At 40.5% G+C, this 14,591-nt stretch overlaps 1 protein-coding gene across 1 annotated transcript in view; it reads right to left on the bottom strand.

Moving 5' to 3' along the window:
* Window positions 1–14,591, bottom strand: part of LOC140226341 (lipoxygenase homology domain-containing protein 1-like) — a 68,346-nt gene that overhangs the window by 41,919 nt on the left and 11,836 nt on the right. The window contains exons 2-11 of the mRNA XM_072306831.1: window positions 10,782–10,931; window positions 10,095–10,241; window positions 8,874–9,046; window positions 8,075–8,200; window positions 6,462–6,647; window positions 5,367–5,541; window positions 3,905–4,103; window positions 2,299–2,486; window positions 1,555–1,699; window positions 248–350 (exon numbers count right to left, since the gene is read on the bottom strand). Of these exons, the coding sequence (XP_072162932.1) occupies window positions 248–350; window positions 1,555–1,699; window positions 2,299–2,486; window positions 3,905–4,103; window positions 5,367–5,541; window positions 6,462–6,647; window positions 8,075–8,200; window positions 8,874–9,046; window positions 10,095–10,241; window positions 10,782–10,899 (1,560 nt within the window). The 5' untranslated portion in view covers window positions 10,900–10,931. The remainder of the gene's footprint in view (window positions 1–247; window positions 351–1,554; window positions 1,700–2,298; window positions 2,487–3,904; window positions 4,104–5,366; window positions 5,542–6,461; window positions 6,648–8,074; window positions 8,201–8,873; window positions 9,047–10,094; window positions 10,242–10,781; window positions 10,932–14,591) is intronic.

Genomic DNA, 14,591 nt, shown 5'->3' on the forward strand with positions numbered 1-14,591 from the left:
GTTTTCCCTCATTGAGGTACATGTACACACATAAATGTGTACATTCATTATATCATGTTGACAGTATCAACAGTGTCACTGTGAATATTATAAAACCATGATCCATTCACAAAATTTGGTTTTCATATGTACAGCTTAAATGTGGAAAATCACACAATTCAAAACTCGGAGAATTTCGTGCCCCAAAGCGGAGCTGGCACAGACGAATTCGTTCTAAAGTTAGTCCTAAAGGGTAAGTGTTACCTACCTTGTCTAGATACCAGGCGGGACCTGGTCCTGTGTTGTCATGGCCTATCCTGATCTTCCGCAGCTCACCAAGGGCTATTGAATCTATCACAAATTCGTCCTCTCTGGAAGAAAAGCAGAAAACAAGAATAAAGACATAACGTCGCTGGGGCGACAAGACCTCGTATCAAAATGTCAAATGTTCAGGAGAGCCAAAAAAAACAAACATGGGGGCCAAAGCACTATGGCGAATGGGATAGCCTTCCCTTTGACACACCGTGATGGCTCCATTGTGGGGGTAAGACAGTTGGGGTTTGGACAGGACATCACTTAAGTAATTATTTTACCACTAATCAAAAAAAGTCATTTTCACCAAATTTGCAGATACAACGTCTTGTCACCCCAGCGACGATAATATTTGTAGCTACCACTAAGGATTGGTCAAAATGGAAGGGAAAAGCAGTAGACATAAGTTGGTATGTACATGTGACTTCATCATCGTCATGAGTGGGAAAAGAGCTTGAAGGAGGATGTCATAAAGGAGAGGAAGAAGAAAGAATACAAAATAAAAGAAGAAGAGAAAGAGAAGAACGTGGAGCTGGTTAAGATGAAAACGAAAATAAGGAGAATGCAGAAAGAGAAAGAACTGATGGAGAAGAAAACAAAAGGGAAACGTACAAAGAAGGGCAACAAAAATATGAAAAGCAGGACATAAAAAAGAAATACAACAACAACAAGAGGAATACCAACATACATATCAAGTAGTATTCTGAGGGCTACACAGGAGTACTTTGGGTGGAATAAAAAAAAAAAAAAAAAAAAAACAGCAATGTACATGTTGTACCTTTCCAAGAGTCGATTAAATAACATTCAAAAGAATTTGTGAAACCTGCAGTACTTTCCGCAAACGATCAAACAAATTTACACTGTAAATCCTGCAAAATGAGAAACAGTTAGCGTCTTGGCAAAAACTTTTTGTACATTTACTGAAGACTTTGTTTGCAAAAACCGATAAGTCCATATTTGCCAAATGGAGATACAGTGTATTTGCGATTAAAGGTCAAGAAAAATAAAGAGAATAATAAGAAAATATTTGCTTCTTTTGACCATAACTTCAAAAATGTACCTTTATATGTAATGACCAATATATCATTTAAAAGGTATTATTTTTTTACTTTATGACAGAGAGACGGTTCTTCAAAATCTTCAAAAATGGACTTATCGGTTTTTGCAAACAAACTCTTCAAATTCAAGGCAAAAAAGAAGAAGTACAAGAAGAAAAAGATGATGATGACGATGATATTGGTAAGGAGTCATTAATCGACTTACCTTCCTCTCTCAAAGTTGTTCTTGGAGTTGTCCAGTTTGTGCTCCCCAGAGTCGCCTCCCTCACCAAAGAGTGTGATGAAGACGTTGGCATCCGTGCCTGCATTCCTCTTATTACCAGTGAACACATGGACCTTGTATTTGTGTGCTGAGATGGGGATACAAAAGACATAATTATAACTTGATATACATTGTATATACAAGGTTAACACAAGGAGGATTAATTCTACATGTATGCGGCTTGAAGGCATTCTGCTGCTTGATCCTCAATGTGAATTTTAAATTCTAAAGGCCCTGAACTTACATGTCAATCATTCTAAAAGAAAATTTCTTGTACTTGTATCCATTTGGCTACAGCTATACATAATGTATTTTTACTACAGGAGAAGCTACAATAAAACCCTGAAGGAAATGTCCACTGTTTTTATACAATATACACTTTGCTATTTATGTCTATGGCGAGTTTACAATGCTCAAGTGCAGATGGAAACATTTAGACATCCAAGTAAAAACAAATTGTTATGGAATAAACTCGGCGAACATTGGCACCATGTAGGTCTATATGTACAATTGTAATATATAGCAATATCACCTGGCTCTGCTTCAACACATGATGGCAGCAAACACAATTACACTCATTACACTTCACAGTAAACAAGCAAGCCATTTTGAACATGTTTGCTGTGTAGTGTGTCCAGACAAAATATCCCTGAATCTGTTTCTGTAAGCCTGAGAAAGATGCCTCACTCTTTCTGACAGCCAAGGGGTCCCTGCTACCGATCAGATCTCGGCTGACCTTCCCGTCCGCCTCGTCCTTGGCCAGCCACTGGTTGCAGGGGAAGTAGAACTTGCCCCGCTTCGGGTTGTTGGTGTCCGTGACCACCACCCTCTCCAGGAACCAGCCTGCGGCAAAGCCCGTGTTGTCGTGTTCGATTCTGCTCGCAAGGAAGAGGAAGAGACGGGATAATAGACAATCAAAGGTTTGCTGGATTTGTCTGTTTGTTATTCATTATTTCACACTTTACAGGATCAAATGGTTTGGAAAGGATTCTCTTCACAATTTGGACACTTGCTTTACAAACTAAAAAGAAAAAATATGACACAAAAAAAAATCATCTGCATAATTAATCTAGACAAGTCTTGTTAATGTACTATGAGGACAGCCTAGAAATTGCTCCGAGTCCCTAAACCACACAAGGTGTATCCCCCTTACTGCTGTAATGATTGTTTTATTTCTGCAAATAAAAGGACAAAATCAGACAAACTTCATGGCCCTTTCTTGGCTGTATGGTATTAAGCATAGTATAATCACAGTTCATATTAACTAGAGAAGCACTCTGAGAGCGCAGACCTCCACCAAGCAGCTACTTTCCACTGATGATCTTGCTCTTCTGTGGAAATCAGTGATTTCCACCCATGCATGCTGAAAAAAATCGCCCGATCTCCCTATATAGAAACCTTCAGCTGTGCGGCGCGCCTTACCCTAACAGAAACCAGGGCACACACACACACACACACAAAAAAAAAAAAAAAAAAAATGTGATGCTTGAACTCCCAAGTTCATTGAGCAAAATATCAAAAATTCTTCATATAATCCATGAAAATTTCCCTATCACTACCAAAACTTAATTATCTATTCCTTGTGTCATTCTCAATCTTTCCTGCAAGTTTCATCTAAATTCCTGCACAATTTTTGAAGTTATTTTGTGCACAGTCAAACAAACAAACAACAAACAAACAAACAAACAAACAAACAACAAACAACAGTAATGAAAACATGACCTCCTCTCTTGGTGGAGAAAATTATCTCAAATGTACAAGAAGGTGTACATCAAATACTTCTACCGTGAGTGTAGTCTTACAGCATCACAAAATGTGATAGATGTGCAGTGCTTGAGGATATTATGAAGATGGACATTAAAAGAAAATAACAAAAGAGTCACAAAAATTTACAATTGAAAATCATAACTAGACACCAAATAGCTTGCAACGAAAAATTTGTACACATACACGCACACTATAGGTAAACATCCAATATTTACAAGCTGTATTACAACAATTTGCAAATAGCAAAAAAAGACACTTCCAAGTCCACCCCCCCCCCCCATGGGTCTACACTACTAGTCTTGACATTCAAATTTGAAAGTGATAAAGACATTACACATATGAAGGTACAGACTGTATGTTTTGGCCACGAGACAGATTGCTTGCTTTATACGACATTGTACCATGAAAATCTGAAGGCATGCAACATGCAGAGATTGCTCCTTCAAAGGCCATCTTATGCCCATGCCCCCAGTGCTAAATTAATTGCCAAGTGCGGTGTGACATGATAAGGAAAGATCTATCTCACCTGATCCGCTTGAGTGGTCCGACATTATTACATGTCAGTTGGAAGATGTCGCTCGTCCCCCTCTCAAACGGATTCGTGTTCGGTCTCCCCGCCAACTGTATCTTCTTGGAGGTGCCGCGGAGTCCAAACAGAGTGATGTACACATTGGCGTCAGTCCCCGCTCCTTTCCTGTCTCCCGTTATCGTGACCACTTCATAGACTTTAATATGTGATAGAGAGCACAGGGAAATGTAATGGATTTCTGGTGCGAAGGTATTGCTCTATGAATGATTCTGAAGTGAAAAATGTAAATCTAGAATTAACCTAGCCTTTTGTCAAGGCCCTCTCGCTGTATGGTGAAGAGAGCCCAGCTGAGTGGGGTTGCGCGAGGGCCTTTTGAGATCTGCTTCGCATCCTTTTGTTAGCCCTTTGAATTACTGACTTTTGCTCCCTGATTTCGGGAGCAAAAGTCGGGGTCCAATCAGCGTGTCTGTCTGCTCGAACCCGATTTGAATAGAGAGAATGCACGCCGCTGCCGCAGACCTCACAGAACTCTACACACAGAGTGTGTAGAGTTCCGTGGCAGACCTCCTCGGGTGGTCAGTGATGCATGCGAACAGGCATGACAACACCAAGACTTAGGATGCGGGGAGCGCGCCATTCCATTGGTTGACCGGAAGCCATTAAAATGAGTATTCAGAAGGGTTCACGTGTCATGAATAATAATGTGTGAAGCAGATCTCAAAAGGCCCTCGCGCTGGCGCGCTCGGCTGGGCTCGCTTCGCTCGCCCATTACAGCGAGAGGGCCTTGACAAAAGGCTAGAATTAACCATGATCAGGATACTCAGTGTGAACATTTTCAACCTATATATACAGTGCAAGACATCAACAACTGATACCTCTTGTTTATCCATCAGAAATCAAATTGTGACTTATCAACAGATTACCCTAAATTAAATTTTCATTATGTGCAAGCTGCCTGTTTCTTCACACTATAAAACTTTATTGATAAAAGATGAACAGAATACTGGTAATGAATGAGAGAATAGGTGCAGTTTAAATGAATGCATGAATGAAATCAAGGGTTCAAGACGGCAGAACAGCAGCCATACATTTCAGGAACTCATTGCATTATTATAGATCACTATACACTCATTTCTGAAGGCTTCCCACACTGAGAAAAGAACATGCAATTAAACCAAGCCTCTAAAACATCATAACTTTTGAATAGACAACCCGGTTTCCACAAACTCTGCATATTATGTTATACTAAGCTGCTGAAAACTATCTTCACTCTGCATCATGCTCCACAAGTGTGCAGGCATTTAATCTTTAGGACCCCCTTCCCATGCCATACAATTCAATGTTTGTTTCATTCAAAATATATCAAGTCTGTAAGAACATTCAGTGAGTATTTTACAAATGTCTCTGCAGCATGTCTGGGAAAACGTCCCCTTTCTCTGGAAACTCGATGAACACCCACCTGTCTTGCCGTACTTCTTGGCGTCCAGTGCCCTGAGTTCCCTACTCAGCTGGCAGTCACTCTCAAAGAGAGACAGCCACTGGGTGCAGGGAAAGATCCAGGACTTCTTGCTGGGCATGTGGGTCACCTCGATGGACTCCAGGAACCAGCTGTCCTTCTTCTCCAGTCCATCGTGCTGCCAAATCAGAGGCAAAGGTCAAAGGTTAGCAGGGAAATGGAACAGGTCAAATATTGAGTGTTAAACTCCAAAGTGCGGGGGCGGAGTTTCAAGAATTTAACAACATGAACAATGTAATGAGAAGAAATATATATACATAAGTATGTAGACACTATGTATACAGCATAAATCCTATCACATTCTTTTCCCATATGTTACTATGAAATCATTAATTTCTGTTAAGGTTTAAAATACACATGCCAAATCGAGTACAAAATAAAAAGGGGAGAAAACAAATCGTGTAACATCACAATCTTATTTTCTGCATGGTACCGGTATTCCAGAAATGTGCCAAATTTTCATGCACACACACACACAGCTCACTTTAGCAAGATCCATACAAGTCTTGAGACATTGCAATCCTTCCCCCACTATTAAAATGTCCTTTTCCTATTGAAACCCCCATTCAATTTGAGGCATATTTGACAATGAAAGACAATGTTTATGCGGGAAGTAGCCATATGTATTTTGCTGTGCTTCAGCATATTTACAATGTACGTTGTGGACCAAGACTCTTCACATACAATGTGCATATTCTCTGTAGGGATCAGTGATAAAGCTATACTAAGGATTCTCGAATATGTTTGACCCAGGCCAGGCTTCCAAATCCATGGTGTCCTCACGATACCAAGTCTTGCAAAAATATTTGGATAATGACAGATCTCAGCACTGATTCAAAGGTATCTTCATCAGCATGCAGGATGTCAATGATGGTAGAGGAAAGGCTTGTCAATGACAGAACATTTGAACATGAATACAATATCAATGTTGCCCACATCTTCCCTCAGTGCACAATACTCTAACTCAACCCTACTTTAAAAGATCTGTAAATGAGAGTCACCTCCATCTACAAGCGAGGAAGGTTTTGTGATTTTTACCTCAACGACGAGAGACTTGAGGTCACCGAGGTCGTGGCTCTTCAGCTTGAACGTCTTCGTGGAGTTCCGCGAGAATTTCACCCCGGGTAGGCCCGAGTTTGTCTTTGACTTGGCCTTCTTCTGCGGAGTGGCAGTCAGCTTCCTCTTGGGCATCTTGCCTTTTGTTCCCCTGAGCTGAATTGTCACCTGGAGACAAAAACGAAACAGAGAGTTACCAATTGATAAAGAAACAAGAGGAGATCGAGGAAAACACAACAGATAACTCATGTGCTTTGTCAAATGATATCAAGGGCACATTTTGGTGTCACACTGATTTCTGTGTAGCAAACGATCATCTGCACTAACTTGCTTTGGTATATTGCTCCCCTCATTGGTACATATTGCCCCCTGGCTGGTATGTTGCCCAAAGAATAATCTACATTGCTCGTAGGTTGGCACTGTATGTATATTTCCTGTGGCCACTGAGTAGTATATTGGGGGGGGGGGGGGCAATATACATACTGCCTCCTAGTGGTACATAATATTGTTCCCTTCGTGATCAATTGTGCCCATATAGGTATATCACATCCTGATATCCAACACATCAAGTTGGCTTTCCCTATTCATTTCAAAATATGGACTGGAAGCTGTGCATAACACCAACAAATTTTGTAATATTTCTATTTGCTATCCATTCCTGGGGCAGATTTACGTACATTATAAGCAGGTTGAGGTGTATATTTGAGTTTACGTGCACATCAAGTACACTTTTGCCAAGCACTCACAAATGCAATCAGCCATTCACAAAATTGTCCTGCAGCTTCCAATGTATGGAATATTCGTGGAATATACGATGTATGCTATATAATTAGTGATATCAACACATGATGGCATCCTGACCTCTTTTGTTCATTACCTGTATAACCTCTGAGTGCCTATTGACCGATTCGGGTTCGTTGAGGGCAGCAGACATTTTATGGCACTGGGAGCTGCCATGAGCTCAAATTGCGGTGTCTCAGCCGACCCCCCTGCTCTCCCCCACCCCAAGGGCAACATGTTTATCGCGCACTTGTAACAAAGGTTCGCGCACTAAGCAAGCATTCGCGCACTCAGTACGAGACGCCCATTGGCTAAAGCAACCATGCATCAGTTTCTCATTAAGAGTGCGTGAGAGGGGTGGGGAGTGGGAAGGGGGGGGTCGGCTGAGACACCGCAGTAATGGCGCTGCCCATGCCAAAAATACACATAGCGCGTCACAGAATCGGTCAATACATATCTATCTCACTAGGCGTGGTCAGACTGGCAAAAGATCGCGATCTTTAAGATCTCGAAGTTTTGCCAGTGTGACCGCAAACTTCCCGCGAAACTTCCTGCGCAACTTCCCGATATGTTTGCGGGGGATGCCTCCGAAGTGCGAGGCCATTGTCATGTACAGATGTGTATTGTTACGTCGCAAATCAGTAGCCATCGGACGGCGCACTCTTTCTTTCGTGCGTATCAATGGCCCAAACTTCGCGATCTTAAACTTCTCGATCTTTTGCCAGTCTGACCGCGCCTACTGTGTCAATTTGAGCTACATTGTACTGTACATGTACATAGTGAAACACACAAACTATGACACATGTGGTACTTACATTGGCTGTGGTGCCACAGTTCTTCTTATCGCCTGTTTGAACTTTGACCTGATAGGTCACTTCTGGGACGTTAGACTTTGTCTTGCCAGACCCCATTCTACTGCCAGCGCTGTGGGGACGTCGTCTCTGCGATGGGAAGATGAAATGGGAATCACAAATATATGGATATGAACATAAGTTTATTCTATGACATTCTTAGCCCACTGAGGACGAGTCCCGAGTATACTCAGGCAATTGTCTATGGGAAAAGCGTGTTGTAGCAAAATCAGCCCATCCTAAACAGGTTAACAGGATTTACTTTTTATTTTTTTTATTTTTTTTTTTATTAATGTTTTTATTTTTATTTTTATTTTTTTTGAAGGGGGGGGGGGCATTCTACAGCCACTCTGACAGGAAAACACTTTTCACTGATTTTTCTATGTACCATGAGTCATTCACCTGCTACCACAAATCACATTTTGGTGTTTCCATACTAAATTTTAATGACTTCATAGAAAAAAAATAGTTTAATACACACAAAAATGAAATGAATGCTTTGGAAGTAAATAGTTTACAGAGTTTCACAACATTCACCTCAAAATATAGGCATAATGCATGACTATAGAAATGAAATACAAATAATGCATCTTTCTATCCTTTTATACTTCATTTCACTCAAAACTACTACTACTAAAAAAAGAAAAAAATGGTGCCTACAAATACTTTACTCCTTTTTCATTCGTTTTTGTTTGTTTCTTGTTTGTTTGTTTGCTTACTTTTTGTACTGTACTAGTACAAGGTGTACTGATCTAATACTCACCCCAGTTGGTGGCTTTGGTAACGAGACGCCAAACTTCCGGGCGTAGTACTCCGTCAGGTGAGGGTCGCTGAATGAGTTGTATTCCGGGAGGAGGACCTTTCGGCCGTTCTCGACACGGGGATATATCACAGACCGCATCCTGGCATCCGCACTCAGAGTGTCGAGTCTTCTCGCTGCAAAGGATGATAATTGAAAAACAGGATAAACATAGCAAGAACATTTATTGCGATAACATTGTCATTCAGGAGGAATGCAAACGTCAGAGCCCATTTGCACCCTTCCAAGTCTGTGGACAAAACAAATGCATCGTGTGAAATCATTCTTGTACAAGTGAGTCCACTGCAATGTATAAAACAGATACAAGTTGTACAAGTTCAATTTTAAAAACGAGACCATACGTACCTATTGTATCGCCATTCTCATAAAGTAGATGATAAATTCTTCCAGTTTGTTGTCAAGTGATTATTCACACACCTGCCTTGTCTGTAACCATTTTCCCCAGTACTACACTTTAAATGCAGCTAATATACACGTCAAGTGTACATACACATTGTTTGTTCATTTCCATCTGAGAAGATGGCTGGATATCCCATATTCAGCTACACTAAAAGCTGGTCTTCCATGGGGCCCAGTTGGATGTGAGGCTGGACCACTTCAACAGGTTTCGACACCCTGCTCTTTGCGATGAATGAATGAAATGGGTTCTTTTATGTGCATGAGTTGTGAAGTTCTCACACACGGGACCTCCATGTTATGTCCTATTCGAGGGACAGAGAGTTTTGCCTCTTGCTAGAGGGGATGGTACATTGTATGCTTACACACAACATTGCTCAATCCAGACTCAAATTCAAACCCGGGCCCTTAGGATCATGAGGCAGACGCGCTACCGACTGAGCCAACTCACCGCCCATACATACAGTGTATGAACATTGATATGTAAAATTAATGGATGCACACATTGGGTATGTATTTGTCACAATACTGTGTAATTGGTATGAAATGTATGGTAGCATGTCTGGTACTATACCTGCAAATGGGGCCGTTCTGCTCAGCTGACTGTCATTGGAAGTATGGCGTAGGGACACTACAAATTTCCTCTGCCCATACATACAGTGTATAAACATTGATATGTAAAATTAATGGATGCACACATTGTGTATGTATTTGTCACAATACTGTGTAATTGGTATGAAATGTATGGTAGCATGTCTGGTACTATACCTGCAAATGGGGCCGTTCTGCTCAGCTGACTGTCATTGGAAGTATGGCGTAGGGACACTACAAATTTCCTCTGGTGTTTAGGGACATCCTTCGACCGTGAGTCCCGCCACATCGGTCTGTTGGGTGCAGTGGGTCTCCGCATTGGTGCTGAATTTGATTTAAAACATTCAGTTTAAAATACTCTTAGGTGAAAAAACAACAGATTTGTTCAGTATACAAATATGCATGCTATAACTAAATAGATAATCTTACAATCAGGTACCGAAAGAGAAAATAATATTTTAAGTGTGTTGATCAAAATATAAACATGGCTCATCAAATTACTGTGTAGTTTGTTCAACCTAGTACACTGTAGCTCTTCAAATACAATGTATGATCCTGAATAAATGCACTAACACACAAATGTACTTTATCTGATTTTATCCAAAGTTATAATAAAGGCTTTTTTTTTCTTTCCTTTCTCTGCCTGCTATTCTTACTCATAAACCAAGCTTATTTCTATCAAAAATGGGATTAGTTTTGTGTTGGTAAATAGATGTCTGTACCAAACACGTGTATGTCTCCACAGCTGTAACAAGAACTCTTTGCTCATTATACAGTATTTAATCAGGTGAATTCCTGTATCATACAGTCGGGCCTACTGTAGGCCTAAACTACAATGTACATGTAGAAAGGCGTAGGCCTCACCTGATTGTGGTCTTGGGCGGTCGACAGCAAAAGGTGGGTGGGGCTCCCTCGTTGGGACAGGACGGGCCCATACCGGCTCATTAGCCAGGCAGGTCCGCACTGCCTCCGAGTTGTGCATCACGCCCGTTAATGGCGCCCTCTACTCAATGCCTGAAACGAAAGTGGAAATACACGTGAGGACACAATGTCCATAAAATATATTCCTTGAAGGCGGTACATTTGCATGGTGGACATCAAAATGTAGAGATTTAGTTCATCATGTGTGTACATTGTGTAGACCAGTCCTGAAAAGGTCTGTTTGGGTACAGATCAAGAGTATTAAATGTTACAAAGGTATTAAAAGACAAAATGAGAAAAAAACAGAAAAAGGGATAAATGGAAAAAGAAGTACAGAAACGGAGCAAGGAGAAAATAAAAAGGTGTTTATTCAATACAAATGCACAATGTACAGTAGGTAGGCCTGACAAACTCCATGAATTACATCTAAAGTATAATTGTTGTCGGTACCGACAGCGAATCATTTTCCACGCGAACATTTGGGAATATTTCCGAATATTCGCGAATCGCACATTCCCGAATATTTGAGAATATTCGGGAACAATTGACGTATATTGAATATTTGAATTGAACATTCGCGAATATTCGCGAATTTACAATACATGAATATGCGCGCATATATTGTACATGTATGCACACAATGAGGAAACATATATTCACGAATGTGTGGAAAATAATTTGCTGTCGGTACTGTATCTAGAGGAAAGGCAGAGAAGGATGGTTGAGAACAGATTCCACCTGAGGATAAATACAGTACCTGTATCATGTACGTGTGTACTGTACTATGTAGAAACACTGTATTGATAAAAAGTGGAAGTTTTTGTAGTGGGGAAATTTCTCGCATTTCGTGCATGATGGTGAAACCAGTGCGAAAATATGTGACCGTGCACCTCAAAACGAACATAAAGTCGCACACACTGATTTTGCGTGAGGACTGAAAATAAGTGAAATGGGTAATACCTAGCCGAACTTGACTTTTTCATATTTTCCGAAAGAGCGGATGTTCTTTATACATTATGCTAAAATTTGGTATCATAAAACGGACAGGAAAGTATGTTTTTTTTTAGCAGTGTATCTCGAATATTTTTGGTAGAATAGTGTGATTAGGTGTGTCTTTAGAATCCCTTTTTCATTTCTGAAAAACCTTGTCCACACTCTTCACTTTCAACTCTAATAACTTTTGAAAGGATAGTGCTACTGCTTTGAAAGTTGGCATTAATTATGGACAGAATGTGTTAATGAGGCATGCTTAATTTCAGATTAATCTAATAATCCCTTCATTGTTGTTACTCTGGTGGTTTACTTCCTGTTTTTTGTCCCATTCATCGCACAGCCAGCACGGTTTGGTAAAGATTAAGCGCTTGAATAGACACTGTACTTCAGAGCCTCTTTTCTCAGTTCACACTTTTCCTGAGTTTGTGCTTTCTTTCCAATATTTAGATAGGTTAGGAGGGTCCATTTGATTTGAATTATACACCACGTACGTATATCATTTTAAAGCTTAAAGTCTGCTCTTTCAGAATATGGTCTTAACTAAAAATTCATGTCTGGCGACTTTTTGTCTGTTTTGAGGTGCAGGGTCAAGCACACAAATATTATGGCTTGCTACGCTATGTACATATGTAGATGAAAAGAAGCTAATGTCTTGATTTCGAGGATCTAAAAGCATGCATGCAATGATCATCTGATCCGGCTGAGGAGTAGTCAGGGCAGTACAATGTACAATGTACATGTAGGTACAATGTAGTACTTACTGTAAAACATGATATTTTTCGCGGCATGAAATTTTCGCAAATTGGAGCTGCCGGCCTTTTTCACGGCATGAAATTTTCGCAAGTTGCCTATCCCAAAGTTGTATACTTTAATAAACAATCAATGCATACAGTGTGATGCAGTATACAAGAGACGTGCGGGTCTATAGCGCTCACCTGAGTATCACAAGTTCCCCTTTCACGCAGTCACTAATCTAAATTACACACAGCTCTACCAAAATTTGACCAGGCATTCTCTAGTAGAAGATGAACATGTACAATTAGGGCCCAAATTCGGACCCCCCCCCCCCCCCCCCACCACTCATCATATATTTTAGCTCTATCACTTCTGGGTCCAGAGAAGAACATTTTTTTTTTTTTTTTTTTTAAGATTCCTTAATTTGGAGGGATGGGGGGGGGGGGGAGGGGGCCAAGGAGCATGGTGCCCATTTTAGCAAATTGAGACCCTAACCCCCTAGGGATGCTACATCTGTACCTGCCAAGTTTGGTGAACATCCATCATGAGGTTTTCAAGAAGAAGATGTAAATGTACAATTTAGGCCCCAATTTGGACTCCCCATCCCTACTCCCTGTCCGCAAGGGGGGCACCCCTGGATCTGCTATCAAACAAATTTGAAACTTCAGTCATTTATTTGCTAACTCATAACATTATTAAACTTAGCTCTATCACTTCTGATTCTAGAGAAGATTTTTAAAGATTCCTTAATTTTGGGAGGTTTGGGTCCCTTGGGGCCCTCTGGGTGGGACACAGTTCCCATTTGAACAAATTGAGATCCTACGCCCCTAGGGATGCTACCTGCCAAGTCTGGTGAAAATGGGTCATGGGGTTCTCAAGAAGAAGATGAAAATGTACAATTTACATGTAGGCCCCATTAGCACCCCTCCCACCCCCCCCCCCCCCTCCTGGGTCCCAAGGGGGGCACCCCTGATTCCACCATGATCAAACTTGAAACTACAGTCATCAATGTACTAATTCATACAATGTACAATGTAGCTCTATCACTTCTGGTTCTAGAGAAGAAGATTTTTAAAGATACCTTCATTTTGGGGGGTTTGGGCCCCCTGGGGCCGCCTGGGTGGGGCATGGTGCCCATTTTAAGAAATTGATATCCTAACCTCCTAGGGATGCTACCTGCTAAGTTTGGTGAAAATCGGTCTTGGGTTTTCAAGAAGAAGATGAAAATGTAAAAAGTTTAAGCATGACGGACAACAGATGCCGGACCAAGAGGACCAAGATCGATCGCAATATTAGTTAGCTCACTTGAGCCTTCGGCTCAGGTGAGCTAAAAATGCCTGGGGGGGGGGGGGGGGTGTAGAGGTGTACAATGTAAATGTACATACAATGTAGTATATAGTTGTATGTACATGTGCACCATGTAGAGAGAGAGAGAGAGAGGGAAAAAAAAGAAATGTCAAAGTTCAAAACAAAATTCAAAAGTGCTGTCCAAATACATATTTATGTACAGTACTCACTAATTGTGTTTTGTTCTTCTTTTGTATTGAAATATCAAAATCTTAATTTTTGGGAGAAAAAGAGATTAAGCAGTACCTGACAGTTGCTTGTGGGTGAGCTTTTAGAAAAAAAAAAAAAATTTACCTGGATCTACATGTACATTGGATATATCAAGTGACTAACGGTGGGAAAATGTTTTTCTGTTTCAATAGAAACCAACTAAAAAGTAATTAATGAAAATTTACTCTCTTAAAACGACCTTCCATTTTTGCCTGATCTATGTGAACATGTACTGTGGTATTTTGTACTGTAGGTACTAGTAGTGTATCAGCAATTAACAATAATGTGTTATCTGAAAAATACCACAGTCACCAGCTACAGTTATTTGTAAGGTTTAATAAAACAAGCAAACAAACAAACACACTATAAAAACATTCTTAGAACATGAAAACATACACGAGTTGTTTAAATTGCAAAACTTTTAGCACAAAATCTAAAACTTTGAAGACAAATAGATCACTTCTCCCT

This window comes from Diadema setosum, chromosome 3 (assembly GCF_964275005.1).
Source record: "Diadema setosum chromosome 3, eeDiaSeto1, whole genome shotgun sequence".
In the NCBI taxonomy this organism is placed as follows: Eukaryota; Metazoa; Echinodermata; class Echinoidea; order Diadematoida; family Diadematidae; genus Diadema; species Diadema setosum.